Below are 23,432 nucleotides of genomic sequence, written 5' to 3' on the forward strand. Positions count from 1 at the left end.
GAGAAAATTCTAAATCTTAAAAGGTTGCCGTGAGTCGAGAAAGTTTGAGAACCCCTGGTATACACTACTTTAAGCTTTAGATCTTAACCACTCAGGGGCGCCCCGAACTTAAATTTTTGGAAAGGCAGAAATTCCCAATTTACCCAATGAAGCTCTTATTTTGCCGAATAATAAAATACGGGTATACACACATAAATACTTCGAATGGAAAAGTTCATTCGGGTAATATTGTAATCATGTTCCCAAATTTTCCGAATCGTCAGATAAAACTTGCCGAATCGGAAAAATTTTTGGGAGGCTTGTTGCCATACAATATTTCCGTACATTGTCACACAATATTTCCATACATTGTCACACAATGTTTCCGTACATTGCCACACAATATTTCCATACAATGTAACCTGGTGCTGTACAGCGCCTGATGTCTAAAGGGTTTCAGGCCTGGTCCCTCGCCCCGGGACCAGGGGGTCGGGGGGGGGGGTGACCAATTCAGTCTATTTCTATGGCTGTTTTTTGTTAATATTTGATATGAAAACTTGAAGGAAGATGGGTAAGAACGGCAGCATCAATATTTGCCCCGGCCCGGAAAAATCGAAAATCCGGCACTGCTAAAGCACACAAGTAGATCATATCATAATTAAAAATTGGTCGAAAGTGGATTTCTAGTGTTTTTTCCAATCAGCAGCCAATCTTCCCAACAAAGTAATTAGATAAATTAGCACCCATTTAATACGTTTTCTCACTTTAGATGATTAGCTGTACTTCTAATAAAATTAATATTAGTATTTATAAAAGCATTATAGAACTCCATTTCGGTTTCTGCAAAAGCACCTATTTTCATGAGCCCGTCGAAATTATGAAAATAAGTGCTTTTAAAGTACTTAATTTTCAAAATTGTATGCGCTGGTTCATCGGTCTAGGTAGATTGAGTGCCGGGAACATTGGGCGCCGAGCACATTGGGCCCAATGTTCCCGGCACTAAATATGCTCGGTGTCCAATGTTCCCAACACCGAATGTTCCTGGCGCCCAATGTTCCTGGCGCCCAATCTTCCCATTTCGCTGGTACATACCGGAAATGGTTCTCGAAAGGCAGCTGTCACAATAGAGGGTCTGACGATAGCTATGGGTAAATTACCACCTTCTGATACGAGAAGAGTCTCCGCCAAAGCTTTGCTGTAGTGGTACGTTGTTGGCCGATTGTCCATAAGTTTTGGAGTAATACTTTCTAACAGATCGTCATCCATCCATCTGGTAAAAAAGCAAAAGGAAGCCTTGAGAAACTCGGAATTATCCGCAGGGTTAAAAATAACCTTAGTTTAATTTGTGTTTCAATATATTTCAATCAGATCTCGATTAATGTATAAGATTTTCTTGTAATTAGGACAAAACAGACACACAGTAAATTTTAATTTTACTTGTGAGGGTAGCCGGTTTGCGTATTATTGACGCGTCAATCTAGGAATTTCTTCTCTTTTAACCTAAACATAAATGACCTCGTCCAAACTAGTCATCATGTTACCAAAACCACACTATAGTGACATCGCAATTCTACAATTAAGCTATCAAAGCAAAAATAACTCAGTACCAAATGAATCGATATAACCTATAATGTGTACTCAGTATTTCGTACCCACCCACAGCGCGCAGTGCAACAAGACCTTTTATTGACAAACGTAACGCAATTGAAGACCCTATCCTAACCGGCTGTGTCCGAAAGGAGTATAATACTGGCGTGGGCAGGTAAACGGCAGTATCTGCAGAAATAATAAATCAGATGGACAGTCACGTAAAGTAGCCGTGCACCATGCTTTTTCCCACGGATAATTATTATGTGTTATATGATTTAGGATAGGGACTTCAAGCTTTCTACATGCATGAAGCAATGAATCCAGTAGAAAGAGAAAAAAATACTCTGCTAGAAAACCTTCCTTAGAGTAATAAGCGGAGCCTGATTACCGCATGGGCACGTGGGGCTCCTCTTAGATTTCAGGGGGCCCAAACTCCCCTTAATTTATCATAGTAATTAAAAATAAATGATAATTTCACTCAGAATCTAAGAGTACAATGATATCATTTATATTTTTGCAAATGCCAAGACAAATGAAAAAATCTCTTATTTGTTGATAAAATTTCCCCTTAAAAATTTGATATCTTTTGCAAATCCCAAAACCCACTCCCAGTTTAGTCTGTATTTACTATTAAAAGTTATATCATAGATAATTTTTATGTTTACGATTTACGGTTACGGGCAAATTTTTACCACATCTTATATAATTATAATGTACTAGCAAAAATGCCCGGCGTTGCCTGGGTCAGTAATTATTATTAGAAAAAATCGTTACTTGCTTTTGTTTTCTGTTTTAAGTGAAAGAATTTAAAACACATCTTTTTGACGTGATTAAAAATCGAGTTTCTTCCTTACCCATAAAACTAAAATAGCAATAAGTATAAAGAACAAAGTAGTATTGATTTAGAAACGAAAGCACTATATTTAAGCATATACAAATTTAAAAAACATGAAATTAATCTTCTCATGTTTAAAAAGATTAATCTGTTGATACTTTTTTTTTAACATGGAGTCTAAAACCTTCTCTGTATGGCTAATGAAGTACGAAGTGATTAAAAAAAGTAGCTGCGCTCGTAATCCCCTTATACTTGCTTTAGTTATTTCGGGAAATTTCAATCATTGTGGCTCTTGGTGCGATTTTACCGAATTTGCGGAAGTCGTTTCGGGGTACCTTCGATGATGCTCCCCCATTCTTTCCTTACTTTGTAAAACGATATGATATTAATTTTCGTTACAGAGATATCGTCGCCAGATGCTGAGATATTTTTGGTCACCATAAAATGGCGGTAAACAGTTTCATCCGAAATGTTACCAAAATAAGTAATAAAATTTGGTGATTGTTTGAAATTGTGCAAAAAGGAAAATTAATGGAAGTTTTTGTGCTGTTTATGGATTTGCCTAATTTAGTTGCTGGATTATTTAACACAGTAAAAAAAGTCTTTTGAAAATTCTTTGATTGGAGATATTTTGTTTACATGGTGAAAACTGAGAAACATTATGACGTAGTCTTCGGTTTCAAAAACAGCGAGTTAAAAAAACTGCCAAATGCATCAGCTACGGAAATCTGTCTGCAAAAATTTTGGCGATCTGCTGGTTGTTTGGATAATGAGTAAGTGTTCAATCAGCATAAATAATAATAAAAACCATTAATTACATTAAAGTTCCGTTTAAATGGAAAATCATCAGCCAAATCATGTATTATTTGCCAATCTTGTACAAAAATCTTACTTCAAGATTTGACTTGAGAAAAGCCTTGAACAATCACGAAAAGCAAAGAAAGTCAACAATACAACAATTGTCGCTATCGACATGGAGTTGAGATGATACACTAAATACTGTATTGAGTTGAGGAAAGCCTTCGAACATAGATCTAAAAAGCTCATAACTCGTTTTTTATTCTACTTAGAAATTTCGAACAGGTGCCATCTTCAGCAGAAAAATCAGAGCTTTCGATGGACATATAATGTAAATATGTGCAAGTATTTTTTCATCCCAATATTAGAGAATTTATACAAAAATTGTGTTTTATTGCCCCCCTAAGGGGATTTTGCCCCCCATAACGGGACGAAAACTACCCTATGTGTTATTCTGATGCATAAGCTATATTACTGTAAAGTTTCATCAAAATCCGTTCAGTAGTTTTTGCGTGAAAGAGTAACAAACATCCATCCATAAATCCATACATCCATACAGACAAACTTTCGCATATATAATATTAGTAAGATTATCTCTTCTTCTTTTTAAATGTAACTTTATACTATATTGTCATATGAGGTACCTCCAAATTTAGCACAGCTGTGTACTGTGTTAATAAGTAAGTATCGAAATATTTTATTTCTTCTTTAATAGCATAAGGGGGAATAGATTGGGGGGGGGGGGCGGGCACAGAACGAATTTTGTGTGCCAGTGTCTTCAAATATTTTGGGCCCTTCCGCAGGGGGAGGGGGACCTGAAATAGAAATGTGCCCCATGTCCAATATCAGAATGATCGGGTTCTGGTAATAAGCTGATTCCAAATCATTCTGTCCATCGCGGGACATAAAAATAGTAATCAAATATATTTTTTTTTAGGATCGTAAAAATGAAGATAACATCAAGACCAAGGTAAACATCAAGAACAAGAGGTCAATTTAAAAGAAAAGGTGTTTGATTTTGAATTGGGTCGGAAAGTATGAAAACACATTTTAAAATTATTTTCTCTACTTTACAACAGGGGTCTCAATTTTGAGCAACCCGCCTTGTGACGAGTTCTTTCGTCAGAAATAATAATAAAACATTTTGATTGAAGGATGTTTGTATTCAACATGCTAAATCTGCGTAAAACCAATACTACATATAAAATGAACGAAATTATTACAATATTAAACGCCATAGACCAACAACTTGCGGTTAAGATCTGTAATTAGTTTTACATAATCAATAGTGTTTGAATAATTTCTTTATCAGCATGATAGGATGAACTAACATAAACTTCGAATTCACTATTGTTTGAATCAGATTGACCAAATTTTTGATTAACTGAACAAAACTTATAATTATCATAGGCGGATTTAGGCCGAAATATTTGGAGGTGCAACAATAACAGGGATCTGAGCAGGGGAGGGGGGGGGGGGGTATTCCCGGAATAACAAGGCAGTGGCAATATCCGGAAATAATTTTAGGGTGGGGACACACTTTTAAGTCTAAAAAACGCGATGTAAACCATATTTAGTAAGATTAGGGGATATGAGCAATTCTTAACATTTCAAACTGCAGAAAAAGTCAAACGAAAGTCGATACTAGAAGCAATGAGTGAATCTAGCCACTGGTTTGAAATGGGATTCACACCACAGAAAAAATTTGAAATAGTAGTTTTGAAAACGCAGTTTTACAGTTCTTGGTGATATTTTAGAGGCAAGAAAGGTACGTGTGGCTTCAAGGCTATTTTTAGAAATTTTAGTCTCATAAAAGTGATTATAGTCCATATTTATAGTTTGGGTTATGAATGAGACTCATAGACTGCCTCCAATCGATTTTTTGAAAAGCAGATAGAAATACGTAACCCCCTCCCCTCCCCCACGCTACCTCTTTAACTTTTCATAATTGAAGTTTCAAAAATACTACGGAGGACAATTTTTGATGCTGTTACCGGACGGGGTGTTCTAGAGCTCTCAACTGGAAAATTTTCGAAATTGAAGTCCTAAGAATGAAGTTCTTCTGCAATAATCTATGGTATTAAAAAAAAAAAGGATTCTCCCACTTAAATATTTCGGAATAGTAGTTTTCAAAACCAAAATATTAACACTCGTTGATGATAATAGAGTATGGGGTCAGAGGCCCTTGTTCGAATATTTTCCAAAATTAAAGTCTTAAACACATGAGTGTAAAACCATATTTGGTAACGTTAGGGACACTGCAATTTTTCAAAACTGAAGCTCCAAAAACGCAATTGCAAACGATTTTCGATGTGTTTAGGTGATTAGAAGATCTTCCTTGGAAATTTTGCGAAGTGAAGCCCAAGAAACGAAATTTGAGGTACTCTATAATAACTTTAACTGTGGAGAAAGGGCTTTGGAGAAGAAACATTTTCAGGACAAATAGAAAGAATGAAAACGAAATAGAAAAAAATATAAAAAAAGGGGGGGGGAGGGGCGATATGAAAGAAAGGATTGTGCGAGAAGGTACACAATTCGCCGCCAATAATCAGCGGCGTAGCGTAGGTTTCTGCCGCCCGGGGCAGGCACCCGATTAGCCGCCCCTCTTACATTGTCCTACTGCCCCCCCCCCCCCACACAAAAAAAAACGACATGCTTAATATTTTACAGAACAAAAACAAGATTTTATTACCTAAAACATGTTTTATATTTTAATATAATCTTACTATAACAGAAAACACTGTTGATCGAAAAAATCTAATAAATATTTTTCAAAGATAAGTGCATTATGAGAGATAATATTTTTAACCCTCGATATACAATGGAAGGGGGTTATAAGTTTGACGTATCTGTGTGTTTGTGGAACTCTAGCGCCTACACGAATGGACCGATTTTGAAAAAAAAAAAAAAAATCGAAAGGAGAGTTGATCGAGAGTGTTCTTAGATAGGTTGCATCTTTGGATGACATTAATTAACGAAGATATTAATTAAAAACCTCTAAATGGTTTTTCGCGATTTTTGCAGTGAAAACATTGTTAAAATTTTTAAAATTTAACAACAAAATAAAGAAAAAATTTTGCGTCTGATAGAATGTGTTTGGAACTTCCATGTTTCATAGAATTCGAATTGTAACGTTTTTTTCAGAGCAGATTCCAATAACGGCTAAGCCTTATTCACGCGATTAATTAACGAATGGGTTTGTTTCCTTCAGTCAAAAGTAGTACTTTTAGTCACTGAAAGTGATAGAATAAGCTAAGAAAATAACATGGACCCAGAAAATTCTTTCATTTTCCTAACAGTTATTTTTTAATTAATTTTTTAAAATGTCCGATTTTTCAAACAAGGCGTGGTCTTGATGACGTCACAAATGATGCACTTTGCCGCATTTTGTACCGCGTTTCCTCGTTATGATAATCAAGAAGCGAATTAAAATTACGCTCTACACTTGCTATCAACCATATCGTTGCCAATACACGTGAGCAAAGATGCGAATTAAATATTTTGCTTTGTGAATGGCAACACAGAATGGTATTTCATCGTTTTTGATGTCATCGGCAAGAAATGTAAATAATGAAAGCGCACCAATTTAAGTAGTTTTTTTAAAAATATTAAACATAGTCAAATTATTTAAAAAGTGGTTGGTTAGATCCTACATTTTTACGCATGTTCTTTCAGAAAAAAATACTTGTAAAATTTTGGAAACGACCCCATTCATTGTTGGCCGACAAGGAAACTAAAATCAATAATTTAAAATTTTTATCTGTTGCCAGTTTCTATTTAATAGCAAATAAAATGCTGGACATTGATTTTTAATAATCTAAGGCTTTTAAAAGGAGTTTCAATTTTCCTTCTTGATTCTACAGTAGCGACTCAGTCGGGTTTTTTTTAAAAATTTTTAACTATCCCTAGATAAAAACATTTAAAACATGATCTAAAACTGTATACTGGAAGTATTTCTTAAACCCTTTTATTGAAGAGAAGAAGGGAAAAAAATTACCAGATCGATACATATTTTTTTACGTCGTTTCTGTAAAATGTTGTATAAAATGTCGTTTTTTAAAATGACCCCCTGAATCCAAATATGCAGGCCCGGATCTGCGTACCCACAGACCCCGCACTGGGGGGGGGGGGATTGGCACGGCCTTAAGGGTCCCGACGGCCCAAGAAACTGAAAAAAAAAATAAAAAAACTAGCACTAAGACTTATTAACGTTGCAAATATACACTACTGGCCTCTGGGGAGAGGCCCTGCAGATTTAGTGAGAGGGAGCATTATATTTATGAACATTCTTCTGGGACACTACAGAAAAGAAAAGTTTAAAAAGATGAGCTTTTGTAGCAAGGAGGGACCCTCAGGGTGGTACTCCCCCCTAAAATCACCAAGACGAACTTTTTTTTCCCACAGTTTGTCTTCGATCGTACTTTTCGATGTAAAATCCAAGTATCGGCTTCACTTCTATGAGCCCTATGTCCGAAAAAAAGATCAGATTGAAAAAAAAAAAAAGAAACTAAAAATATATAAATATAAATAAATAACTAAAATGAAATAAATATAAATTTAAAAAAATAATAAATCTTGAAGCACCCTATGTTGCATATAAGTCGCATCACAGATCCTCAGTCACAAACCTTCCCGGATTATGTATATTTATTGAAGTTACGATCCCACTGAAGATTACGAATGAAATTAAGTGTGCCTCTAATTTAGCATTAATATCTTCTTTACATAAATAAAACACAAAATCCAAATGTATATGTACGGGGTAAATTCAGAAACTACGTGACCGATTTCGTCAAAATTTTTAGTTTATCTAGATTAGTGCTGGGAAGGTTTATAGACATTTTCGAAAAAATTTCGATAAATAGTTCTTTTTTTATTCGAAATTTGTTTTGGACTCAAAAATAGATCTTTCTACCAGGGCCGGACTAGGTCCCCTAAAAGAGCGCCAACCTTGACTCTCAAAGCCGCCCCCCTAAAAAAAAAGACACAAAGGCGCACAAGTTCAAAGCAATAAATAAAAATATTAAAAAGTCGCACAGATTTGAGGGAGCAAAAAGAAACATGCGCACAGGTTTGAGGGGAGGGCACAAAGAAAAGAAAACGAAGGCCCACACGTTCGATGGCACAAATAAAAAAAAAAGAAAAAGAAAAGGTTCCAGGGCGAGGGGGGGGGGGAGGGCGCTCAGGGTTGAGAGTGAAAAAAAAAATAGAGGCGCTCAGGTTTGAGAGCGAAAAAAAAGGGAGTTCAGGATCAAAGACGCAAAAAAAACGAAGACGCACGCGCTCGAAGGCACAAATAAAATAAAATGAAAAAAAAAGGAGCTCAGGAAAAAAGGGCGCAAAAAAAATTAAAAAAAAACAAGGGCACATAAGGTTTTTTAGTCCCGTCAAAACACGCGAAGGCGCAATCACGTTAGTTAAGGCAGTGACTGCTTGCAGGGGCGGACTGGCACATGGGTCAATGCGCCCTCAAACGTCCTCTGTGTGCCTTCGTTTTTTTTTTTTTTTTTTTGACTTTCTAAAACCTGTGCGAATTTATTTACTTAATTTATTTATTTATTTTGGCGCCCTTGAACCTCTGCGCCTTCGTTTTTTCACGCCCTCAAACTTGTGCGCTTCCGTTTATTTTTGCGCCTTTAAAACCTTTGCGCCCTTGCGTTCTTTCGTGGTTCTTTGGAGTTAAGGTTGGCGCTCTCTTGGAGAACCCAGTCCGTCCCTGCCTGCTTTTCGATCTTTGTGATTTATAATCCTCTTCAACTAGATTGTCCTTTCTCTTCTCGTCTTTCTAGGCCAGCGCCAGTGATAATGGTCTGCATGCATGTCAGTATCCATTATTTCGTGCTCGTGCTTCAACAAAAAAATTTCCTCATACAAGTTAGAACTGAGGAGTAAAAAAAAAAACATTTTGATGTTGATTTAGTGATACATCCCTAAAAAAAAGCCTCTTCGATGTTAATGTAGTGTTACAGAATTTGCCGCCCCTAGCAAAGTGCCGCCCGGGGCGAGTGCCCCCTTTGCCCCCCTACGCTACGCCACTGCCAATAATCTGAAGCTATTGAAAAATTTATATGTCAATATTTCTTTTTGAAAGAGAAATTAAGATTTTTTCCCAACTTTCTTTTTTTTTTTCGTAAAATAACTGCGTTTTCCCAAAATGAGATCTTTTCTTCTCTTCAATAATAAAGAATATTTTTTTAAAAACATCCACTCAGCATTTTGTGGGGAGGGTCACCAGTCTTGTGCCCCTTTCCCCCTGGATGCACAACTGCAGCAAAATGTCCGGAAGTCCTCCTTCAAAAAATATTGATTATATACCTTAAAATTGTTGGTTTTTCGGTTGATTTCGGTGTAGATTTTATTGATCAAGTTTCTTTCAATAGCCATGTTTTTTTTTTTTGGACTTTATTAGCCATCGTTGTTTTAAAATAGAAAAATTTGTAGTGATATACGAATAAATACTCAATTACAGAACATGCAGTTATACTATACAATAACACAGTACTGAACAATAAATTGTTTGAGAAATTTCTTTATTTGCATGAAATTGTTTATTAGTTTTTTTTCCAAATGGATAAAATCACTTTAATTCTTAATATGAGCACAGTTATGTTTTTCTTGCACTAGCGACGGGTGGTAATACATTGGATTCAAGTAAATTTACTAGTATAGCAGCTATGAATTCCCCCCCCCCCCAACTGCGTTTCTGAGTGAAATATACTAAACTAATTTTTTTTCAAAACTCAACCAAAAATTTTGGGGGTGCGGCGCACCCCCTGGCACCCCCGTAAATCCGCCTATGATAATTATTATCTTTTTCTTTATCTTATTTACTAATAATAAAGCTGAAAGTCTCTCTGTCTGGATCTCTGTGACGCTCATAGAGCTAGACCGTTCGGCCGATTTTCATGAAATTTGGCACAAAATTAGTTTGTAGCATGGGGGTGCACAACTCAAAGCGATTTTCTGAAACTTCGGTTTTGTTCTTTTTCTATAATCTTAGTTTTACCACCATTGATGGACTTAATTCCTCTGCACCGAGCGAATTACCATAACATGGACGAGCAATTCATCATCCATTATTTGTAAATATACAGGCAAACCAGATGACCTTTTAATTTCCTACTACGGGTAAAGCCGTGCGGGTGCCACTAGTTCCTCTACACATCTATTAGATAATAGTTTAAAAGCTAATTTAAGCATTTACTTACTGTGCAAGTTCGATGACTTTTTGAGGAGCAATTTTTTCTGGATATACGACTTCATCGATATCAGAACGATTGCAATAACTGTACGCTGTCGATACATGAACGAAAGCCTAAGCAAAAAAGAAACAATTGACGCTTTGAGAGGAACACAATTACAAAATATTGATTTTTTGTTTCGTTAGAAAGTATTCATAATTACAGGAGTTATCACATTCAAGAAGGAGCAATGTTTCAAAATAGTGAAAGTTATGGATTCTTACATAAGTTGTTATTTGACAATTACCGCACATGCATCAATGATTTATAACGCATTTCTTCAGTTAGTTGTTTATCGGTGGTACAGGAAAAGTTCAGGTCAGCTTTGAAGAACAATTTTAATGATTGTTTACCATCTAACGATTCCGTTTCTTGCGTTCCATCAACCAGATTCTCGTTCGCCTCGGCTTTAACTTCCCGGTCGTTTTCGATTCTGTGATGTGAAGAATTCGACATCTGATCGGGTGCTATTTCGTTCCCGCGACGGGTCAAAAATGACACCGAAAGAGGTTCGAAAGGCTCGAGAGCTCTTGCTTGTTCAGTATGATATTGACTATAATAGTTATAGTTAAGAAAGTTGCTTTTGCAGTAAGTTACCGCCCTAAGCAATGGCTAAGGCAGAAATATATAAAATGCATCGCCAGCTCAGTTATTCCATCCGAGGACTGCAGTTTCGTGCTTTTTAGCACTCATCAGCCTGGAATAAGTAGCAACTGAGCTGGAGGTGGAAAACCATTTAAAGAAGCCAAGAGAGCCAAACAAACTGGTAACTAATATAGAATCGGCACACCAGGTGAGTGACCTCCAGCTCAGTTGCTTCCTATTCCGGGCTGATGAGGGCTAAAAAGCACTAAACTGCAGTCCTCGGATGGAAAATCTGAGCTGGCGGTGTATTTTGTGCAAAGTTGCTCTTGTTTCGATAACTTACAAAATATACAAGGAAATATTTTTATTTTTAGGGAATTACATAATTTGTACTAGTAAAGAAGCTCGTTCTTATATATATATATATATATATATATGAATCTCGTTATCATTTTATAGTTTGTAGAAGTTCTAAAAAGTATTTTTCAACTATAGTTGTTACAAATTTTCGATCACATGCTTTAAAACATTTTTGGTTGTATACCCAACAATGCGACATATATATCAATAATCTGAAGATTCTCGCAAGATTTACTTGTTATTATTATTATTATTATTTTCTTTATATATTTATTTTTAACTCACATTAACGCTTTATGAATGAGAGCACTTTATTTCAAAAGAATGCAATAAAAAATCTTATTTTCTTTACACTTTGTTGTTGAATAATGAATAATATTGTCATTTAGTTATTAATCGTGCACTAGAACAAGTATTTAGTACGTTACCGATAGTTTGTCCATTTTCTGTGCTAGCTGTAGAACTCTTTGTGTACCAAGTAAATTCAAATTTACCGATTTTCTAAAAGAGAAAACCAAATTATTAATCACTCTTTTTTATTTTTTTGCTGGACTTAATAAAATTAACAACGCAACAATTCGTGAATTTGAAAAAAAAAAAAAAGAACAAAAAGACGACGTTTTTTTTATGAAATTAGATTTACACTTCTCGACATTGAAAATGCAACACCAAGAAGGAGTGGTCAGGTCAGAAAGTGGTGAAATTTGGAAAAAAGACAGAGACAGCAAGGAATAATAAATGATCTTAATTTGAAAATGATAGGCAAAATACAGAGCGAGAACGAAGTTGGCTCAGTAGGATGTAGAACCACCGCGGACAGCGATACACGAAGAAACACGTCTAGGCATAGAGTCAATAAGGTTGCGGATGGTGTCCAGAGGGATGGCTCTCCATTCCCTTTCAACCATTTGCCGCAGTTCGTCCTCTGAACGAGGGTATACGCCCAAAATGTCGCGGCCAAAATGTCGCGGGCCAAAATGTCGCGGCCAAAATGTCGCCGTCCCAAAATGTCGCCGGTCCAAAATGTCGCCGGTCCAAAATGTCGCCGGTCCAAAATGTCGCCGGTCCAAAATGTCGCCGTCCCAAAATGTCGCCGGTCCAAAATGTCGCCGGTCCAAAATGTCGCCGGTCCAAAATGTCGCCGGTCCAAAATGTCGCCGGTCCAAAATGTCGCCGGCCCAAAATGTCGCCGGCCCAAAATGTCGCCGGCCCAAAATGTCGCCGGCCCAAAATGTCGCCAGTCCACAATGTCGCCGGCCCAAAATGTCGCCAGTCCAAAATATCGCCGGTCCAAAATGTCGCCGGCCCAAAATGTCGCCGGTCCAAAATGTCGCCGGCCCAAAATTCGCTAGTTCAATTGGTACGAAAAATTTAAATGTACGTCGATGCTTTTCAGCATAAAAGTTGCGAAAGAATATTAATTGCCTTTCAAAGTAAGTTCCTTCAAAAATTCCAAACGTTTTCTCCTGTCTTAATTCGTAAACATCAGATTAATTCCAGAAAATTAATAGTTTTCAGAAAAACATTCGTTTTTCTATATACTATTACGAACGTAAACATGCGAAAGGCTGCTGCAACGGATTTCTCTTTCTCGTTCAATCTGATTAATAATAATACTCAAGATGTAACGCAAAGGATCAAGATGTAACGCAAGGATTCAGACAAAAAATTGGTATGGAAGTGAAACTAAACTGTTCTAAAGGCGAATGAAAGAATAGTGAGGCGCGATGTGAATATGGCAAGAGAATAGGCGGTTTGTATTTTTTGGCGTAATGAAGTAAAAACAAATAACTCCTTCACTCTAGCATATTATTAACTTAGCGACAAGTCCGTCATTTAGGGGATCAGGTGGAATGGCCCCCGACTTTGAATTTTTTTTATTTTTATATATACAAGTGGAAGTGCTTTTTATAGCAATCCTATGAAATTTGCATTGGTTATTAGGGTGGGCCGAAAAAACTTTTTTTGGAAATCTGTTTTTGGATAGTGCGGAAAAGTTGCTATATGGGCCCGTTATTACCCATAAAAAATTTCGCTAAATTTTTTTAATATTTAGCCGGCGCTATTTGACCTTGAAAAACTGAAAAAAAGGGCAAAAATGCACTTTTTCCAAAAGAATAAATAAATAAATAAATAAATAAAATGGAGGGGGGGGGGGTTAAAAATGAAAGTTTGAAGCTAGTTTCAGCAAACATTAGAAGTATCTGTCAGTGAATTAGTTGAAATCCTCAAAGACTTTTATACATTTCGTAGAATATTTAGCTACGCTCCTTTAAGACTGATTCATGGGAAAAATGAAAAAAAAAAAATTAAAAGTAGTTTCAAAATAATTAAATACTGAAATATTACGCAATACGTTACTTAGAAAAAACTAGTGAAAATTCAATCAATTTTATGCGACACTTGTACGCCAATTTTAAAAAATGCACACACTCAAATAAAAAATAGTTACATAAGATGCTAATTTTTTAATCTTCGGTTCCAATTGTTTCTCCTGGATAATAAACGGCGCTCAACTGCTTCTATTATTCCTAAGATTATGTTATAACTATTTTATATATGTTTGACAAATAGAGCCCTTGAGTATTAAAAAAAAATGTGAATCCTCTGAAGTCTTTTAAACGGGAGCCGGACATTTCGAATGTCATTGCATTATTATCTTTGTTTTGGTATACAACACGACTGTTATGTAGAAACGCGCGAAAAAGAAAGTAACGCGAGCAAGCACAAGTAGTCTTCTATTTGGACCTGGAAGAGATTTGTCTCCTCCCGATGCTTTATTTCTTCCAACATATGAGGACATTATCAGATGTTATCAAATCACTAAGATGCAAATAAAGGGAGAAGGAAGTAAGCAACCATCTTCAGCAAGTGTGGCCGCTGTAGTTGCAAAAAAAGTTATTGATATTTGGGTGCGTGCTTCCCTTCCCCTTGTTTCGATAAGAAGAGTGATTACCATGATTTTATCTTATCATTCTAAATATAATAGCGAATAGCGCAACAAAAAATGCTAAAAATATAAAGACGCAACTTTTACAATCAAAGCTTAGGCAAATTTAAAGCGGAGGCTACGACTTAGACGTTTGTGCCTGCAAATGCGCAGATTTATATTTGTGTAATTGCAGAAAAAAAGCAAAAGTCCCTGATAGAGAAAAACAATTTCTAATTGATCAAAGGACAGTAAGAAAAATGGCTATTGGAAAAGTGGATAAGGTAACAAATAATGCATATTTCGCTCATCCTGAACAGCTACTGTCGACAATGTTGTTTGGCTCAAGAAAATACATTCGGGAATTAGCTGTTAGGTGCATTCTGAACTCTAGAAATAAGAAGATGAAGAACTCGGATGGTTACGATATTTAAGCGTCCTAAATTTAATTTTGAAGCCATTGATAATGTTGATTTAGTTCATTTTGCAAACTGTGTTGCAACAGAGCCACCTCTTACAATGCATCTAAAAGACCAACAATTGAAAAAAATGTGCAAAGAACAGCCTACAGAGTTCACTTTCGAGAAATTTCCCTGTCACACGGAAGCTGTGGAACGTTGTGTGAAACTAAAAACCGAGGCTGCAATAAAAGTTCGTGGTGAAACTGCACGAGATGGATACATTCGTCCCAAACTTCAAGCTAGGAAAGAACTTCCATCATTTGATAACAAGGGACAATATTATTCCAAAAAATAATATTCATTATGCATGAGGTATTATAAATCAAATTTGAAGATTTCTTTTTCAAAATTTTACTATCTTTATATGTAATTCTAGAAAATGTATGATATTATTGCGTGATAATAATTATTAAGATTAATAGTGCTATTTAATTAATTAGTCTATGATTTTATTTTGAAAAATAATTTTCACAATGGTTTTTAAAAAAATTCAATATTTTTTCATTTTTCTCCAATTTTTTGATGTCCGAAAGGAGCGGTTAAATACTCATTAAAATCAATGAAACATTTTATGGGCTCGAACTGGCTCATTATATAACATTTTCGGTGCATTCCAGCAAAATATTTGGAATTTAGTTTTTTAAAAGAAATTTCGACAAAAATTCATTTTTCTCATTTTTTTCGGTTTTTTAGTGTCAAATAGCGCCGGCTAGATATTTTTTGATATCCAAGAAATTTTTTGTGAGTGCTAACTAGCTCATCACGCAACTTTTGCGCGCTATCCAAAAATTGATTTCGAAAAAAAAAAAAAATTCGGCTCACCCTATTGGTTATATGCCCGTTATCCTCCCTCTCCCCTTTCACTGGAAAAATTTGAAATCACGGGCCAGAGTGGAAATTTAATTTTCTCATAGATTTTTTAACATCACCCGAAGAACTGTAAATAAAAAAAAAAAAAAAAAAAAAAAAAAAAACTGGAGAGGACATTTGTATGTCCTTTGCGACCGGGATTTTGGGACAGCAAAACAATTGTTTAACAGAGATGACAGATTATTGCCGTGGAAACTCTGTCTTATGAGTAAAATTCTGAAATTACGTCGAAATGTTCACCGTCAAATCTTTTGAAATCAATGAAACCCGTAACTGCTAAAACAGGTGTCTTTCACTCAGATTTTTGAAAAACGACTCTACGCGATGACAAATATTTTCAATTCTCAACATTCATGAAATTTATATATTCGATAGAACATCAAGGGGGACAATTTCAGAACAGCTATTTTATTAGAGGTTTTCAAAAGGATACTTTCATGCTTGCGAAGTAGCGCTTGTCAGCTGAATCACATTTTCCAATTTTAAATAGAAAAGAAAAAATTTCATAATGTAGGGTGAAATAACTGATATCAATGAGATTATTCAGATCAATTTTGACCTAGACTTATTTTTAAAATGAGTTTCAAAAAGTAATAGTTCCAGCTCAATATAGCTTGGTAATTCAGAAAGAAAAGAATACTGATAATAATAATAATAAACAAATAAGTTTTTCCCTCTCAGAAAAAATTGCTGTTTTAATTATTGAATTTTTACTACGCAAATTGTATAAGAATGCAAACTCAGTTTTTATTTAACACCCACGCTAGTTAAAGTGCTACAAAAATGAGAGGAATACACGGCTAATTTAGATTTTATTTATATCTTGCTCAACCTCTCATATTTAAATTCAGTATATTTTTCATTGTTTATTTAATTACACTGACTCACGTAAACGATTACGAAACTCAACTTAGAACGAAAATAAGGCTTGTTTTCGTTCAATTTCACTTGCATACTACATTTTTGTATGAATCCTCGCATTACTTCTTGAGATATAGCAGTCACATAAAACGATAAAAATTATTCGGTGATCCATCCTTTTGGGATGACTGAAGCCAAAAATAAATGAGCAACTCGCCCTTTAAGATATACCTGTAGACCAAATTTTGTCTTAACCCTTGTACAGTAGACCCTCGTTTTACGCGGGTGTTATGTTCCACGGAAATGCTGCGTAAATCGAAACCGCGTAAATTGAGACCTAATATCAAAAATAGGGAATGGGTTCAAAATAGGGATTAGGTTCCGTAGATAAAAAAATACTTCATTCTAGTGATGACTAATTGTATAAAAAGTTTAATGTGTACTTATATCAATTTTTATGCATAATATGCATAAAGAAAACAAACTAATTTCGTGTTCTGTTTATGAAGAAGAGCTGGCTATGATAGTCTTTTGGTAGTCATTAAGAATTTTTCCTCTAATTCTTTGCTGAGCATTAACGCATCCATGACCACTTGCGTCATTTCCTTGATAAAATCTTCCTTTACTAACAAATCAGAAAAAAAGTTTATTTCTATTGTCTACGAATGGTTCAAAATTTTCAATGTGAGCGTTTTTGGTTGTGTGTCACCGGAGTCGGTATCCTCGTTGGTTTTGACCTCCTTAGTCACTCCTAAAAGCTCTTCTTCCAGTGAGTTCTGAACTGTGTGAGTTTAATCACTTTACTTCTAATGGAAAAAGCTCTGGAACCAATCGCAAAAAATGTCTCCAAGGACCCAAATTCGATTATTAGCACGCCAAAATGCAGTTAGTTACGAGTAATCTGCAATCTATAGGAGCTTGGGTTTTGAAAGAGAGGAAAATGTTATCTGTTTGCATTGCCGCATCAGCGTAAAACCGAAACTCATCTGCGTAAATAAAATAAAGGTGTCAAATCTTCAACCGCGTATAATCGAAACCGCGTAAAATAAACCTGCTGAAAACGAGGGTCTACTGCAGCGGTTCCCAACCTATTTGATTGTGCGGCCCACCAGTTTTGTAGAAAACACGATTGAGGCCCACAAACGAATACATTACTTTCACAGCCAAAATTTATTTTCTGAGGGGGTGGGGAGGGAGGGGGGGGGGGGTTCCTGTTCGTAACTGGTCTTAAGTGTAAATAATACTGTACTAGGACTTAAAAAAAAAAGTTCTGGTGATGTTAATCTCTTTCTCCCCTTATGTTGCACCACAGATATAAATATTTTGTACAAGAACAATTTTCAAAACAATTTTTAAGGAAGAAAATAATTTTGTTGCATTCACTTAGCTGGCATAGTTGTAAGGAAACTCAAGAACAATTCATCAAAGTTAAAGCTCCATGGGATTTTTGGCGTTGTTTTTCCTCTCCGAGGGAGTTAATATCTGGACTTAAACTGAATAGTTTTAGTCTCAAATAATTCGCAGCATTCAATGCATTTCAATATTTTTTTTAAAACTGCAATGAAAAGTCTCATTCAAATAGGTAGGTTGTCGAAAAGCCCCTCAAGTGCCTCAATTCACTAGTTAGTCGTGCCAGTTCAGTGAAGGAGGAACATTTTTAACTTGCAAATTGTGGAAATTTTCTGATTCATTAGATTTCATCTTCAATTATAAGGGAAAGTTCGTAAGAAATATGAAAAATCTGAATCCTAAAGTTTCTTATTGGCGATGAGCCAGCGAGAGTTTTGACGGTATATCTAACAAGTAAATTTTCGCTAAAAAATGGTAATTAATACCCTAAGATTTATCTTGGTTCAAATTCTCGACCAGTGTCCACGGCCCAGTAACACGCTGTTCGAGGCCCACTTGTGGGCCGCGGCCCATGGGTTGGGAACCGCTGGTCTACTGTATTACTTTTTGAGATATATCAGTCACAGATAATAAAAAAGAAAGGAAAAAAACATTCGATTGCTCCACCCTCTGGTGTTATTGGCCCCAAAATCTGTCCCCCCTGCTGCTTCCTAACATTTTATTTGATTCCGTTCATCATTTTTTGAGCAATGACAGTCACGCATATCGATGAAAACGTTCAGTTACTCCACTATCTTGAACGAATTGACGCAAAAAAAATACGCAGCCCTAAATCATATATGGGTACTTGCGGGTATCGTTCGAATTCTTACTACAGGTTTTGACGTAGAATGGCCCCAAAAAGTCGGTCACATACAAACGCACACTATTCTTGAAGAAAAGTTTAAAATAATTTATCGAACGTCAGAACTGAACGCCGTCAGAACGTTTTACAGTTGGTAGATAGCGAGTCACAAGAAATAAGATAACGTAACGCTTGTATTCTATTTGTTTGCTGAAAAACAGCCGAGAGTTGCGAACCAAAACGGAATAATCTTTTTAGAATTCATCAAGAAACTCAGTTAGTCCAGTCCCATTTTTAACGGAGACATTCATTAAAGGCAGCAATCATTTATTCTGCAAATTTGGTGTTAAACAGCGTTTTTGTACATTTGCATTTTTCTTACCAACTGAATGAGCGAATTTCGGTTCTACGACATTTTGCACAGGCGACATTTTGGACCGGCGACATTTTGGATCGGCGACATTTTGAACGGGCGACATTTTGGATCGGCGACATTTTGGCCCGACGACATTTTGGACCGGCGACATTTTGGACCGGCGACATTTTGGACCGGCGACATTTTGGATCGGCGACATTTTGGCCCTGGCGACATTTTGGACAAGCGACATTTTGGACAAGCGACATTTTGGACCGGCGACATTTTGGACCGGCGACATTTTGGGCCGGCGACATTTTGGATCGGCGACATTTTGGACCGGCGACATTTTGGCCTGGCGACATTTTGGACCGGCGACATTTCGGCCCGGCGACATTTTGGACCGGCGACATTTTGGACCGGCGACATTTTGGACCGGCGATATTTCGGCCCGGCGACATTTCGGCCCGGCGATATTTCGGCCCGGCGACATTTTGGATCGGCGACATTTTGGATCGGCGACATTTTGGCCTGGCGACATTTTGGACAAGCGACATTTTGGACCGGCGACATTTTGGCCTGGCGACATTTTGGACCGGCGACATTTTGGCCTGGCGAGATTTTGGACAAGCGACATTTCGGCCCGGCGACATTTCGGCCCGGCGACATTTTGAACCGGCGACATTTTGGCCGCGACATTTTGTCCCGCGACATTTCGGTGGCGACATTTTGACCCCAAACCCTGAACGAGGCAGGGACAGAGTCTGCAAACGGCGTCCAATCACATCTCACACATGTTCGATTGGTGACAGGTCAGGAGAGTATGGGGGCCAGGGAAGCATTTGTGTGCCTTGGAGAGCATGTTGGCAGATGCGAGCACTGTGTGGTCGGGCGTTATCTTGCTGAAAAATTGCATTAGGTAGCCTTGAAGGTAAGGGATTGTCACCGGTCGCAGCACATTATCCAAGTGTCATTGGGGCGTCATAATGCCCTGAATACGAACTAGAGGTGATACAGAATTGTTCACAATTGCGCCCAAAACCATTATGCCACGTTGTCGTGCAATGGCACGTTCCACTGTACTGCCGGATTAGATCTGTCTCCACGTCGAAGCCACACACGTATGCGGCGACTAACACTGGATAAATAGAAGCGGGATTCATCTGAGAAAACGACATTTCGCCATTCTGTCCTCCACGTCGCTCTAGTCCGGCACCGTACTAATCGTTGCTGTCTATGTTGTGGGGTGAATGGCAGTCTTCTTAGCGGACGCTGTGATTGCAGACCACGTGCGACCAAACGACGGGAAATGGTTCTGGTTGACACGGGAACATTCAGGGTATCTTGCACCTGCTGCAGAATCGAGGAACAAGTGACTTGTGGGTCTGCTACAGCTTGTCGGTGGATGCGTCGATCCACGCGTTCTGACGTCACTCTGGCTGCCCCTGCACCCCTCAATCTTGCTACCTTTCGTTGTTTTAACCATCTTCGGCACAGCCGATGCACCGTGCTCGCATCCATGTGGGTATCAGCTGCGATTTGTCGGACGGACCAACCTCCCTTTCTCAGTCAGATCACCATACTCCTCGTAAAATCGTTTATCTGCTGGAAGTGCCTTCGTTGACGGCCTGGCATTCTGTCGTGTTAATCCAAGACAAAAACAAAATTTCTTCGATAATTCTTCAGTCAGAAATAACGACACGAATATTGCCCATTCTACAAGTTCCTTCCCTTATATCTTACTTCACGTGGTCGGAGAGCTGCGCATTTTTCATCATTTACATAACTCAGTGATGTACGTCTACTCTAAAATTTGCATAAATTTCTGAACACTCCTTCTTGGTGTTGCATTTTCAATGTCGAGCAGTGTATCACAAAGTTTAAACCATAATAATTTTAGTTTAAAAATAAATGAATAAATAAATTATTAATAATAATAAATGATAATGATACGAATAGTAGTAATAATAATAATGAAGTTAAAATGCTGAACATTATACTAAATAAATGACAGCTTCTACCTCAGCTAAATTTTTTAGAGGAAGATAAAAGATTTTGCTGACATTTTAATAGAATTCCTTTACTTTTACACTAAACCAAACAATTCGCTATATTTATGAGGAAGAAATGATCACTTATTAAAAAATTTTGAACATAACATCCTTGCAATTAAAATTACTGCTTCGATCATCTATTTGATATACACATAAACTAATTTCCAAAAAAAAAGAAGAGAACTAGCATTGTAGCAAATGACTTATGGAAAACAAAGTTTCCATTATGGTCGGGGCCCAATTAAGATATAAAGGGGGCCCTAGGCCAAATACTTTTTTGGGGTCCCCTGTATTTAAACTTTAATACCTTAGCCGTCAGCTGAAACAATTTTAGCCATAGACAGAAAGTAATTTCAACCATTTGGGAGCCCCTAATTTTCGAGGGTCCTGGGCCATGGCCTAGTTGGCCTATTCAGTAATCAGGCCCTGATGGTGGTTGCGTTGATTAGAATTTTCATCGGAAAATGTTTTTCCTTTTTTTGTCACTTGCACGTGATGATTTAAATCCAAAAAAAAAAAAAAGTGACGATAAATTTATCTTCATATATATAATAGCCAATGATCGAGTAACGCGCGAGATTCAACAATGATAATTTGATAATATGTTTTGGTAATGTTTAACAAACAGGGAAAGGTTTTATTGTGACAAGGCTGAACTCGATCCGGTACCTTAACTGTTTTACTGGTAAGACTGTCATTTCCGGGGAGTGAAGAAATGAAAAAATGGTCAATAATGAACGCCATCTACTGGAGTTTAGGGTTAATCCACTGGAGTTAGGGTTACACTTTCAACTATCAAAATATCTCGTTCAAATGTAAGCAATTTTCACCCGTCATACCTTGACGTGCAATTTTCTAGTTATTAACTGAAATAAATGCATTAGTGTTCGGCAGTGGCGGCTCGTGGGAGGGGCCAGAGGGGGCCCGGGCCCCCTCACTTTTTTTAGACAGAAATTTATAACTTTTATTTATTTTCCTTGTTTTTTCCCTTTTTTTTTGTGCGCACTATATGCTTGAAATAAAAAAAATAATGAGGTGCGAATTATTCGCTACCGCGGATTATCTGTGTTTTTTTCCCCTCAGCACCAATGCATTGAACCTCAATATTTACGGCAGGATTCGCAGAGTTAACCTACCTGTATGTTGTTTACTTTACATAGCTTAAATGTTCTTCTTTCGCGATTCCGGCTATGTAAAATAAACAACATGCAGTAAAGGAAGAAGCCTTCATTTGCACAATATCAGACCGTTTGCTCCTTTCTTGACTCTTTGTCTTGAAGAAATTAGCGTACTATAATGACAATTTAGAATTGAAATCATTATTTTTTAGATGATTTTTTACATTAGTTTTGACTGTACCTTAAAAGTTATTACTTCTTCACGTTTTTAACTAAGTTGCAAAAATTGTATGTTAAACCAAAACTTCATTCTTTTGCATCGTACTATCCGCGGATCATACAAAGATTTTTTTTACTTCGAGTCGATTTTAAGACTTCAATTTTGAAAAAAAATTCACGGGAGAGCTTCAGAACCTCTTTCCGTAAATAATCCAAAGTTTGTCAAGAATTGCGTTTTTGGAACTGCAATTTCGAAAAATTGGAAGGGGGGGGGAATTGATTTCTATTAATTTCTCAAAAAAAGAAACCACCGAGGAAAGTTCCTAACCTCAATAAATATAGACCATGACGGTGTTTTAAGGCTTCAATTTCAAGAAATTTCCGCGGAGTCCTCTGTACCGCTCTTTTCCATAGCAACTCCAAAGACAGTCTAAAATTGCTTTTTTAAAACTACCAGTTTCAAAATTAAGAGATTTGATGAGCAAAACCAGATCAATCAAATTAATGAGATTTTTTTCCTATATTGTGCTTCCTCCCGTCCCTTAAAAATAATTTTCTAGTTGCACCACTGTTGTGTGCTGTGATGTATGTTCTTATGTGTTATTAGTACAAGATAATATTTTTTATTCAAAAAATGTCTTCCTATTGTTGCACAAAAGTTATTATTTGTTTTACATTACAGCTCATTAGTTTTTAAGAAAATGTGACAAGTTATTAATAATTTGAAGAAAATAAAAAGAGTTAGATTTTTTTTTTCTTTGTCTGCTTAAAAATTCTGAATCTGGCCCATGAGCGCTGACACAATGCATGTGCAGAAAGGTACATCCGCATGTAAATCGCTAAAAAAAAATATTTTTTTAACTCTTTTTTACTTTCTTCTATGTCTAATATATAGAAGAAAGTATTGGATTCGTGCAAATTTTCGAATTTCGAATTTTGACGGATTCGAACGTTTTGAGGTGTGCTGAGTTCATTTCGACTAT

The 23,432-nt window shown here is 36.7% G+C and overlaps 1 protein-coding gene across 1 annotated transcript in view; it reads right to left on the reverse strand.

The window, feature by feature from the left end:
- Positions 1-978: 978 nt before the first annotated feature.
- The window catches only part of LOC129230254 (putative fatty acyl-CoA reductase CG5065), a 45,084-nt gene continuing 22,630 nt past the window's right edge, over positions 979-23,432 (reverse strand). Inside the window, exons 4-6 of the mRNA XM_054864655.1 lie at positions 11,817-11,889; positions 10,411-10,517; positions 979-1,249 (exon numbers count right to left, since the gene is read on the reverse strand). Coding sequence (XP_054720630.1) covers positions 979-1,249; positions 10,411-10,517; positions 11,817-11,889 — 451 coding nt within the window. The remainder of the gene's footprint in view (positions 1,250-10,410; positions 10,518-11,816; positions 11,890-23,432) is intronic.

The sequence above is a fragment of the Uloborus diversus genome, chromosome 9 (assembly GCF_026930045.1).
Source record: "Uloborus diversus isolate 005 chromosome 9, Udiv.v.3.1, whole genome shotgun sequence".
NCBI classification, from domain to species: Eukaryota; Metazoa; Arthropoda; class Arachnida; order Araneae; family Uloboridae; genus Uloborus; species Uloborus diversus.